The sequence below is a fragment of the Nicotiana tomentosiformis genome, chromosome 4 (genome assembly GCF_000390325.3).
Source record: "Nicotiana tomentosiformis chromosome 4, ASM39032v3, whole genome shotgun sequence".
NCBI lineage: Eukaryota > Viridiplantae > Streptophyta > Magnoliopsida > Solanales > Solanaceae > Nicotiana > Nicotiana tomentosiformis.
In genome coordinates, this window is record NC_090815.1 from 95,263,862 (window position 1) to 95,284,759 (window position 20,898).

Consider the following 20,898-nt stretch of genomic DNA (forward strand, 5'->3'; position numbering starts at 1 on the left):
CAATCAAATTAGTAGTAAAACCCATCAGTTTCATTTGTATTCACTTTGGTCAAGATAGAGGAAAATTAAGAGAACTTGAAAAATCCACCAACCTAATGGAGGTTCGGAAAACAGTTCTTAGAAAATCATATTATGTCCTACTTTTTGGTATATTGCTTGTATACGGGAGATATATTTATTACTAATAAAATAATTTACTCTAAGGTTGAAAAGAAAAAGACCATCAACTTGCTGAATAAACTATCAAGAAACCAGACATGATTATTACAAGTAGGTCCCAAAGCGGAGCCACCCTTTTTTTAGTCACACTGAATATTAAACTAATTACGGATCTATTTTTACAATCAAGTTCATATTTCAAGTGTACATCAAACATAAACTGAACCAAAATAAAAAAAATACAACCAGAGAAGGACTATCTATATTTCCAACGTACACCAAATAATGGATGTGCGAAAGGACACTAATCTCATTTCCTGACTGTGTAACTAAAGCTCATTCATTCTATGTTTCTGCCCTTTCTCCATCCTCATGCCAATAGATAGTCACTTTCTAATCTTGTGAATTTCATGTGGCAAAGCATGGGAAGATAACTAATATAGGCCCCCATTATATTTAAGTTAGATCATATGCATATAGTACAGCCTAATTCCTTAGCAGCAATATCAAGAAATTTAGTACACATCCCATTTTCAATTCGGCTGTTAGCTTCCCACGTCAAACACTTCTCAATATCCGCTCGCCAATCAATAATGCCAATGCTTAAGTACTTATATGCAGGACCGTGGATTCCGTTTACATCTGCTCGTTTTGCACTAGATTTTAATGACCCAGCATGCATGATGACACGAAGAACTGACGTGCTGAGAGCACGTACGAGAGCACTTGGATGAGAAATACAACGAACTGTGGCTGGTAAGCGACACTGAAATGTATTGACAAAGGACTCTAGTAAGTGCTGTTACCTTAAGTAAATCTCATCTTAAAAGTGATAACAAATAGTACTCCTAGTACTTATCATTTTACTCACTTAGGACAGATATTACCTTTAACAAGTTTGACAGGCCGTCAGCGATTGCCAATCCAGATTCTCCCCACTCAAGCACTGGTTGTACTGCTCTAGCTGTCACTTCCAGAAGCTGCTCGAGAGTATTTAATAGCAAGCATGCAAGTTTAACAAGAAAAAAAAGAAATAGAATATGATGATCAATTAATTGCCATTCAGACACAACATATTACTTGGAACTTCAGAGCATATTTAAAGTCCTTGCTTACTGAATCAAATATTTACTTCAATGAGAAATGATAAATGTTTGAACTGAAGGTGTTATTACCTCTAGCTGTGGTAAGGTGCATGCTTCTCCATCGACAAGCATCCCATCTGTGGCCCGTAAAAGGAGGTCCGGTGCGCTAGCCAGAATTACCAAAGATTCTGGTGTATCATGATTCCTCATTAGTTCAGCGATCAATTTCACTATTCGTTGATTTATCCTCCACATATTCTGGCCAAGATCATCATCTTTGGCAATCCATGGTTGCAATTCCTTGTCCGCCTGACAAGCAAACGAAGCAAGGAAAGTGACTAAAAATATATGGTGAAAAAGATACAAGATGATTAAAGATGCAAGTCAGAAATTTCACAAGGCAGAGAAGTACCCCATACCAAAGAACATCTAAAATGTATATCTTCTATAAACATGTGGCCACAAATTATGATGGACATAAATACAAAATTTGAAAGTATGTATATCTGTGAAAGCCTTATGGATTCAATTAACAGAAATTGAGCTTAAAATCAGCTGCAAGAAAAAAAGTTCATTTTCTGCTTTTCTTGTTTTTGAGAGAAATAGTGAAGAATCTAACGGATCTTTCAAAAGAAAAGTTCATATTCTTGTTATCATCAAGTTCATAAAAAGCGAAAATCTGGACCTGAAGAACAATGGCTGTTGCAGCTTTTGCAGGCAATGCTGATACGACGTTGCATAGTGCGTCAACGACCTGTAAAACATGTGAAAGCTAATAAGCAACTTATATTGTATAAGGTACTATTGCAAAAGCTGCTTTTTGGTAAAAGCTACTCCGAATAAGTATAAATTTGAATGTACTCGTGCACATAATGATTTGCACCCAAAAATCTCAACTTTCTTTCCAAGTGAAATTCATGTCCAACCCCAAATAGGGAATTTAAAATAGTATTTTGTAAGTCATAATAGTGGAAGACATAATACTAGAACCATGTGTTGTCCATCTATCTTTTGAGTAGGTAACTGGGGAACTATTTTTCCATCCGTCATCCCTTTCTACAAGAGACGGTTTGGTTGGACATAGGATATAGTCATGGAAGAATTAAATTACTCATTTAGTAGGAAAATACTAAATTATAGTTTTGCATTTGAATTGTTTGATGAATTTGAATTCTTCAGACTTGCAAATTAATATACTTCAGCGTAACATATGCTAATAATATCTATAGGGAAATGTCACACACACACACAAAAAGAAAAAGGGCAAGGTACTAATTTCATGGAAGCCGATGTTTCTAACTGTTAAAGAATGAATGTAGACATAAAGAATGAATGTAGACAGATTACTTGTACTATACATAGATGGAATAAGTATTGAGATTTGATAGTAAATTTTTAGGATTTTCCTTTTACTTCTTTCCATAGTTAGGATCTTATGTGTATATATATATATATCACTTTATGGAATAAGACACCAACTTTGATTCTTCCATAACTTGTTTATCACATGGTATCAGAGCCGGTGTTGGGTTTGAAATCCGGCCGAGAAATAAACGGTATCACTGGAACTTGACTGGTTTTAGGAGAGTCCTTTGGTCTGGCGAAGTAACTCTCACCATCAATCCTTTTGATATATATGTTTCCAGAATCCGATGGCCGGATTCATTGTTTGTGAAGCCCACGCACCGGTAGAGCAATTCTGACATAATCTGCCCCGACGGCACATGAGAGATCGGTTGGAGACTTGATTCACTGTTCCTAGGTCACGTCGTTATTTTCAGCGTGTCTCTGGTGGCTTCTACTCGAACTGACCACGATTTGAGAAGGCTTTCTTGCTCCCAGAAGTGCTGCTCATTTACAGTCTCATCCGAAAGTCCCAAGTTACTGATTTCCATCTAAACTTTGTTTCTTCCATCTTGATTTGGCCCTTCGTAGCTACCTACCTATTTGGAGTCTGAAGATAATCTGGTATTTCTGAGTTCTTTTAGTGGTGGAATATACTTAATTATTCTTGGTTATATTTCCTGGTGGAGTATATTACTGGTTTGTGTGATTTATTAGTGCATCATTGGTACTTTGGTTTGGTCATATTTTTGGTGGAGTATATCTTTATTGACTATCTGCTTGGAACTTAGTTAATCTTTTCTTGAATATATTTCGTGAGTTTTATTAGAATGACTATAAACAGTAAGCAAGGAGGAAATAGTGCTACAACTCCTAGTCCAGCAATCTTGGTCTCGGATGAGTTTCATGAGTTCCTTTAATATTATAAATCAATGAAGGAATCTTCTCGAGTTACTGCTTTTGCTGGGTCAGATAAGACATGTTTTATCACCTCTTCAAATAAATGGGTGATTGATTTAGGTGCCACAAATCACATGACAGGTAATCCAAATATTTTTTCTAGCTTTCGATCACACAAAGCACCCTCTTCAGTTATTGTAGCTGATGGAACAACTTGTAGCAGTGTTGGATCTGGGACTGTTAAACCAACTTCCTCTATTACCCTGTCAAATGTGAGTCTACCAAACTTGGCCTTTAATTTGATTTCTGTTAATAAAATCACTAGAGACCTTAATTGTTGTGTAGCGTTCTTTCCCAATCATTGTTTGTTTCTAGATCTTATGACGAAGCAAATTATTGGTAAAGGATATTTATCTGGTGATCTCTATATCCTTGATGAATGGGAGCCACAACCTATTGCATGCTCCAGTATCGTGTCTCCTTTTGAAGCACATTGTCGATTGGGGCATTCCTCTCTGCCTTTGTTGAATAAGCTATGTCCTCAGTTTCAGAATATTTCTTCATTGGATTGTGAGTCATGTCGATTTACAAAACATATTGAAGTTGACTGTCACTTTATTCGTGAGAAGATTCAGGAAAACTTGATTTCTACTAGTTACGTGAAGACAGGAGAGCAATTGGCTGATTTATTCACAAAGGCGTTAAATGGAACACGAGTTAATTATCTTTGCAACAAGCTGGGCATGATCAATATCTATGCTCCAGCTTGAGAGGGAGAGTTAAAGAATAAATGTAGACATAAAGAATGAATGTAGACAAATTACTTGTACTATACATAGATAGAATAAGTATTGAGATTTGATAGTAAATTTTTAGGATTTTCCTTTCTTTCCATAGTTAGGATCCTATGTACATGTATATATATGTATCACTTTATGGAATAAGACATCAACTTTGATTCTTCCATACCTTGTTTATCACACTAACCAAAATTTTACTTAGTTCACAAGATGTCTCTTATTGTTTTTTAAGGGAGAAATGTACAGAAAAATTGATAAGCACTTTGGTGCTATAAACAATTGTAACTCAGACATAAAACATCATCTTTAATTTTCTTGGTATAAAATTCAACTCCCCCCACCCCCCCCGCTAATTCAATATTTTATACCTCCTTATAAAGATAGACCTTGCATCCTTAGTTGTCTTGAAACCATTGTTCTTTCCTTAAGTATTTTCGACACTCCATATTTTGCTCTTACAACTTTGCCCGACAATAGAGTTGGAGTTCATCTTCGACTATTATTCTCCATTTACCTTAACATGATCTTATCTATGCTTGAAAACTAGGGAAAAGATAGAAAGGAAAGCTACGAGGGAAGCATATGAGAGGATTGGGGAGAAAAAATTGGTGGGCCAAGTAAGTTATTTCTCCACCCGTTCTTCCTCCACTTCCTTTTGTCAAACCACGAGAGTGGAAAGAGTAGAACTTCTCCCCAAAGCATAAACAAGTTCTAGGAACATGAAGTTTCAATTGCCTCTCAAAACTGTTACAGTTTACAGCCAACAGATTGCAAATAGAATCTTCCTATCAAGAAAGCTCCATGCGGAAGGGGGTGAGGGGGAGGAAAAGAATGTAGCATTAAAACACATAAAGAAGGAAATTCAAACACATTTTCCAAGCTTCTAGGGTTAATGATCTCCTTAAAATGCAGCACTGTGGGTTGCCACACTCTCTTTTTTTCTGATAAGGTCAGATTTTATGGTTTGCTTATACTCCTCACACTGTCTTCAAATTTTTGATGCCAAAACTACGGACCGACCAACTATTTGAAACTCCAAGTGAAAATGGTTGTGGGATAACCAAGTTCAAAAATACCATATGATAACAAGCTCTGGCATTGCACTAACCATAAATATGCTTTCAGGTATGTTTTATTTCAACTGCTACACTATATAATCAATATCATGAAGTAATGTGGTAGATACCTGTCTCCATCCCTGCTGAGCGGAAGTGCTTTCTGCACTCGGTTGTGTTTCAGGTGATGCAATTAACTTGTGCCACAGCAATGAGATAACAGAAAAACATAGTTCTTGTTTCTCCGCGAGTACCGACTTTATAAGATCTGGTGCATTGCAATTAAATCCTATATGCCTGTCCATTGTTAGAAAGTTGGCCAAATCTGAAGCATCTATAGGGAAACTTGCGATCCCTTTACCGGTGGTGCATTGTGCAACCTTGCTTGAGTGCAGAGCTTTCTCACTCATAGTTAAAGTCTTACATTCGGTTGAGTCTTTGCACTCGAGCAACAATGACTGTTCTGCAGTTAAGCAATTACAATTGCTATATTTATTATGTTTTTTCCCATTCAAGCACGAGCTTCTTTTCTTAAGAACAGGTGCAGGTATTAGGTGTGCTTCCAATGGTTCGGCCTTGTCGACAATTGATGCAACAACTTTGCTATGAATATCAATGAGGTTATATAGTGAAGATGCTCTGGAGTGGATTTCATTATCCCACTTACACCGTATTAAGATCGAAAGAGCCTGCATGCAAGCCTTGGAACGTCTAAACAGATCAGAAATATGAGCTGCTACCATAGCTGCAGCAACTATCTCATTTGAGCTGTAACTCGAAGAAGTGCCAACAGACGATGGTTTCAAAGAGAAAAGAGCCTCCAGAATTGCCAATATCCTCCGAGTATGACAGACAGCAGAATGAATCCCGTTTCTTAACTCAATAGACGAATCATTGGCACACTTTGCAGCATTGAGGATGGTTTTTGGATCTGAATAATTAGTCCCTCTTGAAATCAAAGGGAAGAGCTGAAGTTCAAATGAAAGAGCACAGACAGCAGCAAGAACATAAGAATCAAACGTTGAAACAGGTCCTTGCTTTTTCACTTTCTTAGTTCCTTTTTCTCTCTGTTTTCCACTGGTTTCCAGTGAGTCTATCCCCATTTCAATAGGTCGGTAAGAATCTTTCCCTACAGGTCTTCTGCTCCCATTTGTTTTTGCTTCATGACTGACGCATACAGTTAAGACAACAAAAAGAAGGCGAGAAGAAAGCTCTACAGAAGCACATGACTCCAAGAATAGTGAATGAACCATTGTTCGCAATTCTGCCACGGCAAGGTTTTTGGAGGCAGAGCCAACAACATATCTGGTTTTCCTGATTTCTTCTCTGGAGGACTCAGGTGGGAACGTTCTCTGAAGAATTGCTTCAACTGTAGCAGCAAATATTTTCATGAGACAAGTTTCAGATGGACTCCCACGAGGAAGATACTCAAGAACCTTAAGTAGTGGTATATACAGGTTCCACGATAAATTGGGCGGTTGTAGAGGGGTTGCAACTATAATTTCAGGAAGATCAACAGCTGATGAACTTAAAGGAATCAAGCCATATGCAGCTTCCCATATGGTACATATTCTCCATTCAACCTCAGGCCCATGTGCACAAAGCATTGATGCAATCCCTTGCGCAGTGGCTTCAACCGTGGCTTCTGCTGCAGGCACTTCTCTCTGAAGAACAAAATTTCATGAGTGATAGGTAGTCAATATCACAAACAACTACTGGATAAATTTTGAGAATTCTGCAGAAAGAACGGAATTTTATCAACAATACATTCAAATGGATATACCTGTTCGTGTTGAACTTCAATTCCTTCAACTTGTCTTAATGGAGGAAAGAGCAGAGCAGGTTGTGAAAGTATTCGGAAAAGTAAAGCAGCTGCAGCATCTGCAGAAATGCCTGCTCTCATGGACATTGCAATTCCAATTGCACGCAAGAAATGCAAATGCATCCAATTCCTAGGAAGCTTCATCAATGCATAGAAGGTTAGAAATTCTACATGTAAACTGAAAACAATAACAATTAAGACAGGACAAACATCAGTTAGTGGAGTATTAAATCAGGTATCCTAGGATTTGATATGTAGACTTCCATAGTTAATAGAATATCTTTTGGTGGTGAACATACAAGAGTTCATAATTTATGCAAAGGACTTCATAGAAAGCTGAGAAAAAGAATTAAAAAACTGGCAATGTGCAAGAAGGTCAGTCATTACAAAATGGCTCTATGTGATGCATCTAAAGACTGTAGGGCTATTAAGCAATGACTTGGACAGATGAAAGAACAGAAACAATATCATGTCTGTTTGGTATACCTAGGACCATCCTACATGGCAAGGATCTAAAGAAATTATGGTAGACGAAAGGACTGTCAAATGATGGATACAAGGCTATGAGCCTTGAAAACAGAGACTCGAATATTCGGCCTATAAATAAAACAATACAGTATTTCTGATCCTCCAAGTCCAGCAATCAAATATTGTTCATGGCACTATTTAATTCTGAGCTCTAAGTTTTTTTTTTTTTAAATAACATATCTAATATATTTATTAAATCATCAGAACAAAATTTGTGCTGGGAGCCAGAATGTACATCATGAAGAGCTATGACAAAAACCAAAAACAAAACATCCTTGTTCTTCTCATAAGGAGTCTAAGACTTCTATGATTGAATCCTGGTCATCAATGTATTCTTATTTACACCAAAAACTAAAAAGAAGAATAAATTCATCTTAATCTTCTGTGTAGAGATTCAACAGTCAGTAAACCATTGCTTTTTTGAAATTAAATACAATGAATCCTCATTCGTTGGTTATTCTTTGGGTACTGAACATCCTCCAGATAAAGACTGCCGAAGGAACATTAGTCTGCAAGAAGAGCCTGATGTCACGACCCTTGTCTTCACTGATCTTTTCATAAACTTTTGGAGCCGAAGCACCAATTTAAAATTCTTGACATTCCAAGTTTACAAAAATGACCTATTAGCTGAAGCTGATATTGATCTAGAAATTGCAGGTATTCAAATCTGACTTAGGGCTTTACCTCCTCAGGTAACTTCAAGAAACCTCCATAACTAGCATCTAGCCCTTGAAACATGAATTCGAAGCCTCATAGCTATAGGCTCTGGGAAGTAGGGAAAGGAAGAGGGAGTAAGGCAAACAAGAAAAAGGGAAAAAATAGGAAAAAGGTGAACATAGCTATTTGTTTCCTCTGATATGCTCGAAAATGAAGTTGGAATAGTAAACTAATACTCCCTCCGTTCCAATTTATGTGAACTTATTTGACTGGGCAGGAGTTTAAGAAAGGAATGAAGAATTTTGAAACTTGTGGTCCTAAACAAAACATTTATGTGGCTATAATTCTTTTGAAACTTGTGGTGTAAACATGCCAGAGTATTTGTGTGGCTATAAAAGCTTCTCATTGAGGGTAGAATTGGAAGTTTAAGTTAAATTGTTTCCACGTAGTATTTGTTTTCCCTCTCTTAATGAGTGTAAAAAACAAGGGTGGAGCAAATACCAGGGCCTTGACCTTCTGATTTCACTTTGTTTCTTCTTTTTGATAAATAACTTCTACTAAAATGAACCTCTGAGTTCAGTCACTTACTGTGTTAGGACAAACAACTCAGACATCAGAACCGTTACTGCTAATATACCAATAAGGGTGGTGGGACCATCCAAAGGCCAATCGATAATTGTACTTTGATAAAGTTTTGTGAGATGTTTTGAGAGTGGAAGAAGATTTACTGATTCAAAAAGTGCCTGAACGCACTTCTCCGCCATTTTTTCTTTTTTGAAAAGACTTTAGCCAAACACTTATTTCCAAAAATTCTTCCATTTTTTTCAAACAATTCTCTTGTCCAAATTCCAGACACCTCCTCAATCCTTTACAAGGAAAATTAGGGTATAAACGAAGATCTGAAACTAATTACCCATAATATGGATGACCTTTTAGGATGTTCTTTGTTTGTATCACTGTATAACTAAAACAAATTGTCCTAGTGTTCCTTTTTGTTTGTCGTAGGAGAGTGAGGGAGAAAATACATGTTCTCCTCTCCTCGCCATAAAAACACACGACTTAGTGATGTAGGAACTGAAAAACAAAATAAGCAGGGTGAATTGGTTTCCTATCCATCCGTAATTATGCTCCATCTTTTCCTTCATAAACTTTCAGAGTGTTGTTTTGCCTCGCAGCATCACTAAAGTTCTCTTCCTCTGTTCCTAACCTCCTCGTATAAATTGGAAATGAGTTTTAATACTTGTTGGTAGCTTAATAAAGTTGTGCTAGACTGAGTTCTCCATAACTCTAGTAGTTCATACTTCAGTTAAGATATTTATGACACAAAGAGTTTCGTTAATTGGCAGGTTCTAGCAGGAAAAGCATAATACTAGGCCAATGCCACTTTCTAGCAAGAAAGGCATAGTACTATACCAAATGGACTATTCAGACTTCCCAAATATAGTGTGTTATGATATTTAGTTTTTATTAATTGCAGACATAATTGTCAACCAAGCTTCCTGCTCTACGTTCTCTACTCAACATCCCTCAGCCCTTCATTAGCTTTCAAGGCACTCTTATCAATCTGCTTTAAGTAAGGATAATAGGACAAAGGGATGAAATATCTCCCTTTCTTTTAATTAGTATTGACTGTTCAACTGTATGGTCACTTTATTTAAAAGCTTAAGTTATTAGAGAGGATACACTTCTATTTACTCAATTATACCTTCAACACGTCCCCTCACGTGCATGCTTTGATTTTTTTTTTTTTTTTGGGCAAAGCATGTAGAAATACTTTTTCATAATGGGGTGGTGGCACTTGAACCCGGGACTATGTTTGCATTATTAAATTGTGTGATCATCTCATCTAAAAACTTAAGCAATTAGCTAAGAAGCTTCAAGTTCATTTTCCCCTTGAGCCTCTTGTTTAGCTGAAAACTCTCTTTATTCCAGTTTATGTGAACCTATTTCCTTTTTGGTATGTTCCAAAAAGAATGGCCCCTTTTAAAATTTGGAAACAACCCTGCAGTTCCTTCTCGACTCGGACCATTATCTCGTCAATTCTAGGTTCTTCCTCAAGAACCGTATCATCATAGATCAGCTTAGGAATTTTCATGTGTAAGCTAAAGCACTACCGACTTTGGTGAGCCTAAGGTGTTTATGCTATGGGGGAGCAGAGTAAAATAAAAGATCAACTAGGATGGGATTTACGCACTTCTTGTAAACCTAGAAAAACAAGAATCCTTTGCAAAATCGATTCAAAACTGAAATTGTCTCCATAATTTTTATGGAAGTTAGTGAAGCAAAGAAAAGTCTAGATTTGCATGAAGTGTATAAACCTGCACTAGAATGGTAACATGTATAGAAGATTAATGATGCTGGTAGAAACATCACACAGTACTTAAGATGTAACACCACTCAATTCATATCGTAAACAATTCAATCCTGTGCCCAATAGATCATGCTAGTTCAAAAGTGTCAGCATACTGTACATAGAAACCTCAAAAGAAAAGCTGAGTAAATGATAAAGATGGCCAACACATTCAAATACTCACCAAGAGCTTGTTCAAACTACTCTGTTTGAAATTTTATAACATACCCGCAAGCCAGAAGCATAATCTTCAGCTGCTCGAAGAAGTTCCACTAGTTGAACAGCAGCATCAAGTGCATCTGGAGCCCATGACGGTGGAGCTTCTAAAAGTCCAAGAAGAAGCCTCTGGGTCGCACTTGGAGTAGCAATTGCATAGTATCTAGTCCAGAAAAACAAGTTAAAAGTAACTTTCCTATACCAAAAGCCCTAAAAGATAAGCTGACCAATGCTCTTACCGATGAAACAATCGTGCATACGGCTCAAGTGCTGGTAGCCCTGCAACAAGATGCTCATCCATGGGTGTTGTGGGAGGTGGAAGCAGAAGAGCAGGGACGGCCACTGCAGTCAAGGTAGCAGTCTCATAACGAGCAACTTCCTCATCACACACACTTAAAATAACACCAGCACCATTAGCAACTGCCCACCTCGGAGTTGAAGGGATTAACTGATGATGCTTTCCAGAGCCATGAGAAGAAGCTACGATAAAATCTAAAGTCAATAAAGTATATCACAATTCTAAAATATGAACATTCTTTCGGAATACTATCTCATAATTCCATATAGAAGTATATTTATTGGTGTAATAGGATGGATACTAAAAACATTGCAAAGAAAGAATGCAAATATATTATGAAACATATATAATAATTCATACAACCGGCACTGTGAACTTTCATATATGGAAAGAGGTTAGATTTTCTACCAAGAAATTGGTTGTACCCTTCTCTCTCTGAGGTACCTGATATCTTGTGTCACAAGGATAACTGGAGACGGGAAGCAAGTGTGGCCTCCAATAAACAGGAAGGAGAAAAGGATTGTTCTACATGCCCCATTAATCAGGTAACTGTTTTAGATATAACTAAAATGTGAAAAGTTACACTTGAGTGTTATACAGAGTTGCAAGTGTAAGTCTCCCATATCGAGCAAATGTAAATATACAAAATGTAAAGTGTGGCTGCTAAAGGATTCATAAGTAAGACATTTGTGTCATACATCCTTGCAATTCTCTCATACTTTTCATATGGTCGCAGAACAAATGTGAGAACTAAACTCTAGCTATGAGCTGTGCGGTCACCAATGACGTGTAAGAGAGAAAAAGATCGTCAACATGGTTTTCCAGCAATCACCAAAATGTCCAGGATCTTCTTACTTTTGTGAGTGTTGTGCATAAAATAGCACCAGCTATAGGACCAGGAGTACGAACAGAACCTGAGAAGCTGTGCAGTCACTTGAAGCTAAGTCATGTTTGGATCTCAGAAAATCTGATGCCACACTCTCCTGACATCGCAGTGTATCCTATCCTACAAGCTTCAGTCTAATTTTCTGGCTTCTTGGTGATTGACTCAGACTCTGATCTCACACAGCCCTCCAACTATGGAACCCTAGTCTGAATGAGTCAATCTCCTTTCTGCTGAAAATTTTCAAATTTCAATGATCTGTGGTTGGACTCTCTTTCACTTTGGAGCCAACTGGAGCATACAAACTGCTCTATCTAACTTTAAAAAAATTCCAGTAGGTTTTTGGTGGTTTTCTGATAGATTACTAACTTACATCCAACTCTATCTTTTCACTATTCCAATCACTTTTCAGTGAGTTTCGATCATCACTACAATTGAACCATGCTTGAGACACCACCTATTCATTTTCAGTTATTTCTGGTGTTTTCTAGCTATACTCTGAGTAGCAGTCCCAGGCAAACTTTATTTGCAAGTTGCTTGCAAACTCTCAGAAGCCTCATCTATGGACCTGCGTTTAACCCTTGATTTTTATCTTACTTATGAATGAACTAATCAATACTATACAAAATGATATTGTGTTAAATAACAAAACCAGCAAGGGGGTTATCAAGAGGTAAAAGCTATGAAGCAGCACTTAGAGAGTAAAGACTATGGAAAGTAAACGTAAAACATCACATACAACACCAACAACAAAAACAACTACGCCTCAATCCCAAACAAGTTGGGGTCGGTCGGCGATATGAATCCTCATTCCTTTCATTTAGCTCAACTCATATCATCATTGTTATCAAAATAAAATAAAAGTGCCAAAGTAAGACATTATATATCATTACAAATATATCTTCCACGGGAAGAATGACGATGGAGTGAAATTACGCGGGATTTCAGTGTCTAGAAAGCTATTGACTTGGTGTTTTCCTGTTCAAGGCCTGTTTATTGAAACTTGGGTAAATTTTTGGGCCTTTTTACATCTGATATGAATTGATACAAAATTGATGCGTTGTCACCTTAACGGAGCAATGCTAGTAGCATAGAGAGCGGGAGAGGAGACATCTTATTGGACTCCAGGATATATAGTAAGAGACTACTTAGGAATAATGCTGAAATAACATAACAGTAAACTAGAACTCCGGAATCAATATAGACTAAATTTCCAATAAGCTCCTTAAACATGAATAACGAGACAATTTAACTAGGCAATGACAATAGATGTGGTAATTAAAAGAATGTCAACAAGCTATTCTCAGGTTTTATTAGCAAGGTCTGAGAAGACTTCTAGCATTCAAGAGATACATTCATAAAACACCTTATCAGCAAGTATTCACACCAGTTGATGGCAGCTTTAGTTCAAGAAATATTTCTAGACATAAATATTTCAAGAAAGGAAGTGCACATACCAGTTGATGGCGGCTTTAATTCTCCGGCAGCATACTTCCCCATAACACCACCACACCTACATATACGCGAATCACCTTGCTACATCAACAGCAGGAAAGTGTCGTTCTAACTTCCTAATACTCATCAGTGTCTAAAAGTCTATGAGTTAGCCTAAAAACATAATTTAACATGATAAGATTCAGGTCAGAGTGACAGTGTTCCTAAAGTTCTGTAACTTGAGAAGCACCAAAAACCAGATAAAACGTTTGGTAGGATGTTTTGATCATTGAGTAGGCTAGCCCATGTAGCTTACAAGGCAGTTAAAAATGGAGACTGTCAGCAGGCTTGAAGGTGCCTAGCTTGGGAGCACCCTGCTGCTTTTCTGATTTCCAATGAAAATAGAGGTAGATAGCACTGAAATAGGAAATAGGCGGATGAGTGAAGCCCTTGTGCTGCCGGACCACTAGAATCACGGGTTGAGGAAGAATACAGTTTTGCTGGGAGTTTGGGCAGATTATCCATTCACTTGTCCCATATAGGTTTTTTTCAACAGATTATACTGATGTTGATTTAAGATTATAACTTTAACCAACTTGTTCAGGGTCAAACTACTCATTAAAGAAAGCAGAAAATACCAAGTTTTATCTGTGATGAATATGGCAAAGCTATTAAAGGTATAGGGAGATCCTTGATTTAAACTTGATCATTCAATCTTTATATTCTCACTACTAAATACAATGCACTTTTGCAGTTTCAGATTTTAAAATTTGTTTAAAATTTTTGTTAAAAACTTTAGTGATCTCTCACATATATATCTATGCTACGTGTGTAAAAATGTTGGGCTCAGTTGAACCCGTAGATTATACATAGCATTTGCCTCTGCTTAAAGGGTTTGGATTACACCGAGAAGACGAACTAGTTTTTAACCAACCATACTTGATCACAATTACAACAGCGAAAATGGAGAGGTCGACGACATATGGAGGTGTCAGATTGTTCAAATTGATTACAGTTGAAGATAAAGCCGGAAGAGCTATCAAAATTTTCTGTTAGTTTAGAGGAAGAAAGATCCGGAAAGAAGGTGCATATAATATAGGTTAGCTCATCCACAACTAAGATAAACAAGTACGGACTCAATGCCACAACTAATCTTTTAAAGAAAGCATCCGGAAGCATGGAACATTGGAAATAATAAGAACAGGAAAGTTATATTAGGTTTTAACTATTGTTAATGATTAGTCGTTCATCATGATGAATTCGAAATATAATGAAAAAGTAGAGGCATAGGCAACCATATTTGACACACTGCACACTTACCAACGGAAGTAATCACTTCTAATACCTAGAGGTGCGGCGAGCAGAATATCAGTAATCCATGGAGACAATGGCCTCAGCGGTTTCCTCTCGTGGTGCATAGAGGGCAAACGAGGTTCGCTATCAGCAAATTTACTTGTTGAAGCATGGCTTCCTCTACTGCTTCTATCTGCTCCACCTTCCTGTTGCACTACTTTGTAAATCGGGCGGTTGTAGTGTGTCAAAATTCGCAAAATCTCTCCACATGCAAGAGCCCACTGTTCTGAATATTCCTTCTGCATTTATGAGCAAGGAATTAGTTTGAAGACTCCTCTTTAGCAAGAAGTAGAATGCATTTGCTAGAAAGACCATTGTATTTACATGGCTCAATCCTTCAAATTGATAGTTCAAGATTCTGAGTACCTCACTGCTTGGGCAAACCAATGATATGAAAGAAGCAAAAGGCGGACAACTTTTGTCATAGTCCAGTGTTCCATCAATGATGCATGAAATAATTGGAAGAATTACAGCATGGCCATGCTCTGGGTGGTGAAGAACAAAAGTTGCTGGAAATTAAAAGCAATTAATCAAAAGACAGATAAAATCAATCAACCTTACAAATTGATGGGAGCAGTAATCTTAATGTTGAACTTAAAGCATGGTTATCATGATACCTAAAACATCGTCAAAAAGTCGGTTTTCCTTGGATGGATACCGGTGCCGTATCAGCTGCCAATATAATACACATTAATCCGGAAGATTGAACACATTCAGCTAGGTAGAGAAAATTATGAAGAAAGAGAGAGTTGTTGGGAGGATAGTTTCTGATGTGACTAAATACCTCAGCTATATCTTCAGGAAATTGTTCTGATGTGAATTGACCAAAGTACTCAACATAGGCAGTAATTTGAGCCTACAAAAGAGAATCAAGAAGGCTGTTATGACTGAAGATACAAATATCAGAAGATAGCAAACAAAAGAAAATACAAATATCCTTCTACAGACATTTAAATGTTCAAGATGATAATGCATTAAACACACATGACTTATTCAAATCTATACATAAAAAAATGCGGGTCATAATACAATGAGAAAGAGAAATACAATTCTCTGAGGGGTTGTATTGCACAAATGTGCACCTTAGTGACTACACTAAAATGGCGACTAAGCAAGGTGAAGCGTGCAACCTGTACGGCGCAAATGCGCACCTTAGTGACTACTAAAATGGCATCTAAGCAAGGTGAAGCGCCCAACCTGTACTGCAGGTAGCTTCACGACTTAAGTGTGTCTAAGTGCCCCTTAAATAACAAAATAAATAGGGAAAATATTTCAGGCAAATTTCCACTATGAGTAGTAGTAGACATACTTAAAACTAATGTTTCTCAGATACTGGTGCGGGCATTCTACACGTTGCGGATCAAAAAGAAACAAACGAAAAAAAAATAACTGAAAAGGAAAAAGCCTCAACAGAGCAAAATATCTGGTCTCCAAAAGTATGATAAAAAGTACTTAAACCAAACCAAAGCAATAGAAAAAATACATAAATGACTTGTAATGTTAAGAGAAAATGATCACACCTTCCGTTGCTGTGCATCTTGAGGGGGAGGCCAAAATAATGAGGAGAATTGAAGGCCATCAATCCACCTCTCGCATGTAGCAGCCATATAACTGTTGTTAATCCAAGAATTTTTATCGGTATGAGAGGCTGCTCACAAGTAAGGCCAGCAAGTACCACTACCAATCAAGGATCCACAGATTGTAATTCAACATTCTTGGATCCCAAAGCAAAGGATGGTCCAGAACTTCTAACATGCAAAACCACCCCAGAGCTTCAAGGTATCACCTGACTGAAATAATATGCAGAATATGGGAATGTAAAATTTTCCCTAATTAAATAGTAAGCAGATACTACCTACAACTATTTGTCCTGCAAAACAAAAACAAAACAAAACAAAAAACATTGTTCCTCAAACCGTTAGACAGATGCACAATGAAATAAGTATCTTCCATGAGCTAAAAAAGAAGGTTTATTAGTTGATCAAACCAATCACAGAAGTTCAGAACTTTCATAACCCCTTTTATCAATTTAAATGCAAAATTCAACAATCCTATAATTCTGCTATAAATTTCCAGATTACTAACTTTTTTAGTTCCAATAAAAAATTAAAAATGATTAAATAAACCTATTAACATCAAATATTTTCTCTTGAATATGCAGCTTAAGTCATCAAAATTGAACCTTGAATAACAGATGCTACAATTTAAGATAGAGTCACATTACTTTGCTTGAACTCTCTAATCACTGAAATAACAAAATAAAGTTCAGAACTAGTCTACCAGTACCCCTTTTATCAATTTTCACACTATTTAACCAATTCCATTATATACTGAGGCAAAAGCAAGAAATATGGAGCTAAAAATATAAAAGAAAATAAAAAAATAATAGCAGAAAAAAAAAATTTAAAGGGAAAAAAAGGAATACCTGCAATGAAAATTTTCTGAAAGTGGGTGCGTGAAAATCTTGTAAGGAATTTGAAGAAGATTGTTTCTACAGATTTTTGGGTGGAGAAGAGAAAGAAAAGAAAATAATGTGAGGAGAGAGAAAGAAAGAGAGAGAGAGAGAGAGAGACAGAGAGGAAGAGAAGAGATCTTTAGCTGAGCTCTCCCTCTTCCTTGAGATTTGCATACGTGGCTCTGATATTTTCCTTCACGCCTTAGTGCCCATAATATGAAATGAATGGCATGTCATGTCATGACATGCATATGTCTCATAACTAATCATCACATAAACAACAACAACAACAATAACTCAGTATAATCTTACTAGTGGGGTCTATGGATTATACTAATGGGGTCTAGGGAGGGTAGTGTGTACGCAGACCTTACCCCTACTCTGGGGTAGAGAGGCTGTTTCTGATAGACTCTCGGCTCCATCTCTCCAAGAACTCTCCACCTTGCTCTTGGGTGACTCGAACTCACAACTTCTTCATTGGAAGTGGAGGGTGCTTACCATTCGAGCAACCCATTACAACTTAAGTACGGTTTTAGTGTGAGATTACACCATGATTCATTTAGTAATGAGTGTAGACGTGAGTTTTGGCATTTTACTTAATACGAGATGAAGCATAAATCACGAGACAAGGGACGTCGCCACATAAATCTTTTAAATATTTTAATTTATAAATTAATAAAATTGTATGACAACACAAAAAATATAAAAAACTACATTAAATAATAATATTATTATTATTACTATATACTATATTATGTATGTAAATAATTAGTATAAAGAAAAATATTACAATATATCTTTTTGTTACTTGATTAAGGTTATTTTATATCAATCAATTTATAAATTATGATAATTTTCTCTCCTCATTAATTGGTATATTTGTTTCACTCTTCAATTTTAATTTTATCATTTTATATAGGAATTAAGTTATATATACCGACTGCATGAACACAAAAGCATTCATGCACCGATTTTCTTTTAGTGTAATTCGACATATTATATTAGGTTATTTACAATTTATTTTAGATATTAACCAATAAGTGTTACTTAATAGAATGAACCATGATTACTGTTTAAATTGATCAGAAGAAGTAAATATTTTTGAAATCGTCAATGCTCAAAACTTAAGCTATTATGTTATGTACGTTTATTTCTTTTTCTTGTTTGTGATGATAGCCAAATTAAAATTTTCACTTTGAGTTTTGGACCTCAACGTCCGATAGTCCACCACTTTATCTTTTGTGCTCTTCTTCCTATTTTTTTATATATATTTTTAATTCGTTTTTTTGTCTTAATGATTAATTTGCTATTTAAAAAGTAAATTTTGTTGTTAGTGTAAATATTTTATAAAATAAATTTTAGGGCCTCTCAATATAGTTTCGCTTTAGATACAAGATACGTTGAGCCGCCCCCGATACTAACCTCAACCTTTCACACTAGGGTACTAGTTGAAATTAGGCAAATGTCTCCGTTGATTTAGGGACCTTTGCAGATATTCTATAGCTAAGATAAAGAGACATGAGATCTCTTTGTCTTGCTTAGAATTTTTTGGTTGAGACCTCCATTAATCAACTGTGTGTAGCTCACAATTATCACACATTCGACTAACAAATTTAATAGGAAGGCCAAACTCTAAAAGAATCATTTTTAGACAATCCCGCTCTACGGAGTCATATGCTTTCTTATGTCTATCTTAATTAAGCATCTGGGTGAGATAAAAGTATAAAATATTTAGAGCCTAACAGTAAGATTCTTTACAATCAGCTCGTATAGTACAATAAGCGTGAGGTTTGAATTCCTTAACAAAAGTTGGGTTTGAAACTTTAGGTACCAACAAAACAATTGTGTATAGTGAAAAATAAACACGTGGATTTATGTCATAATGACAGGTATCATGGAAGTTAATACAACAAAGAACAGTGACGAGTTTAGAAGATATAAGCAACGCCTTCGGGGTTATTTGCGCATGCACCGTGCCCTGTTAGCCTCGATGTTAAGCATAAGAAAATTGTCATAGGACTAGTAATTAATATCATCAATAACTGCAAATAAGGAAAGGGTCGGTCAATCTCTGATTACATGCGATTTGCTATTATTATCGCAACCATTACAAATCAACCACATAGCTGGCAATCAATACAATGAACGGCGATAACTTGCAGGAGCTAAACAAAGTTTGGTTACGAATGATAATATTATTTAAACTCGCTTTCCATATCTTGTATTCCTATCTAAAATTCTACTAAATCATATTGTCGATTACGAAATTCTCTTATTGTTCTCTATTATTTGAAGGATTATTCTTTCCTTATGGAGAAAAGCTGCAATCATCAATAAGATTTCTTTTTCCTTTACTCTTTCAATTTATACTTTATCATTATTTGTTCCTTTTTCCTATCATTTTTATTTGGGAAAGTGAAATAAACTAGTTATTAGAACTCGTATTATTTTTAATTGCTTTGACTTCAAAAACTATTTGGGTTAAACAAATTGTGCAATTAATCTATTTCAGCAATCTATGAAATTGCTAATATATTGTAAACGCATATCGACATATCTTGTTACTACTAGTCAGTAAATTATCTTTTAATGATAAAAACATAGATGTAACCATCATTATAATATGATACAAAATAATACATTATAATTATAATATGATATAAAACAACAATCCAGACAGGTTGTCAAGTAGAGTCACAAAAAAGAATGAGAAAATGCTGGTTTTGCCTATTCCATAATCAAATAAGCAAGTACATGAGCCTTAAAAAACATAAAGGACTTTTCTCTATTTCAGCTTCCTGTCAAATTTGGATAATTGAAATAACATCTTCATTTGTGAATCTCAAAGGGAAATTGGATTACTTTTCCTCTAATGTTCGTTAGTCGTCTAAATCAATCCAAGAAAAATAAGAAAAAGCAAATAGTACTTCGTTTTTTTCTGCATTTGCTCATTTCTCACTTTCTTTCCTTCCCTACTTCCTAAACAATGGACAAAGAATCTTTGTCGTTTGGGCACTGAAAATGGGCTCCACATGCTGAATAGAAAACTCCAAGTTGGTTAGTGATTAAATAAAAATTGTACTACTAATGAAATGCAATTGTCCTAGATATTTTCTGGGAACTCTTGGAGCTGTCAACCTTAATTTGACTAATAAGAAAATGATTAAGGAGGCCTAATCATGTTTTAGTTTAATAATAGAGGTAACAATAATTCAAATCAGACACTATAAACAAGGGGAGAACATTGCCAAAGTGACAACTGTTAACCTTGTTTGCTTTGTCTACTTGTCCTTTCTTAAATTTACTAATTCTACTCTTTTAGTTAGTTACCTTTAAGGTGACTGTTTGTGTGAAAAAAAATTAGAGGAGTTAGATTATGTTAGCAACAATTAAATAGAATAAAATCTTGGCGACTACATCACACTTGTAGCGGGACAATATGTGGACATAAAGAATCTCTGTTTAGCATAGCTATTTAAATAGAGAAATTAAAATAATTACTTACATTATTACAGAGAAACTTTTCCCCAATTAAAAGAAACGTAGGTAGTAATTATTT

General features: G+C 36.0%; 1 protein-coding gene and 1 long non-coding RNA gene across 11 annotated transcripts; both read right to left on the reverse strand.

Annotated features, from left to right (window-relative positions):
• Positions 1-205: 205 nt before the first annotated feature.
• LOC104121199 (protein GIGANTEA-like) lies at positions 206-17,529 on the reverse strand. Of its 10 annotated transcripts, none has more exons than XM_009633137.4 (15): positions 17,310-17,529; positions 16,405-16,754; positions 15,669-15,740; positions 15,502-15,556; positions 15,209-15,369; positions 14,852-15,123; positions 13,555-13,610; positions 11,156-11,408; positions 10,929-11,079; positions 7,127-7,303; positions 5,475-7,007; positions 1,930-1,998; positions 1,335-1,553; positions 1,047-1,139; positions 206-925 (listed from the first exon to the last, which is right to left on the reverse strand). In XM_009633137.4, exons 2-15 carry the CDS (start codon positions 16,489-16,491, stop codon positions 626-628), a joined length of 3,498 nt encoding a protein of 1,165 aa, XP_009631432.1. In that variant the 5' UTR covers positions 16,492-16,754; positions 17,310-17,529; the 3' UTR covers positions 206-625. The 10 variants fall into 10 exon arrangements, with proteins under 10 accessions (XP_009631432.1, XP_070056128.1, XP_009631430.1 ...); XM_070200027.1 differs by having other exon boundaries at positions 15,209-15,393; positions 16,405-16,670; positions 17,310-17,528; XM_009633135.4 differs by having other exon boundaries at positions 15,209-15,393; positions 16,405-16,674; positions 17,310-17,528.
• Positions 7,955-10,922, reverse strand: LOC117273637 (uncharacterized). Its single transcript, XR_011415524.1, has 2 exons — positions 9,989-10,922; positions 7,955-9,216 (listed from the first exon to the last, which is right to left on the reverse strand). It is a non-coding gene; the product is annotated as an uncharacterized lncRNA (long non-coding RNA).
• Positions 17,530-20,898: the final 3,369 nt, after the last annotated feature.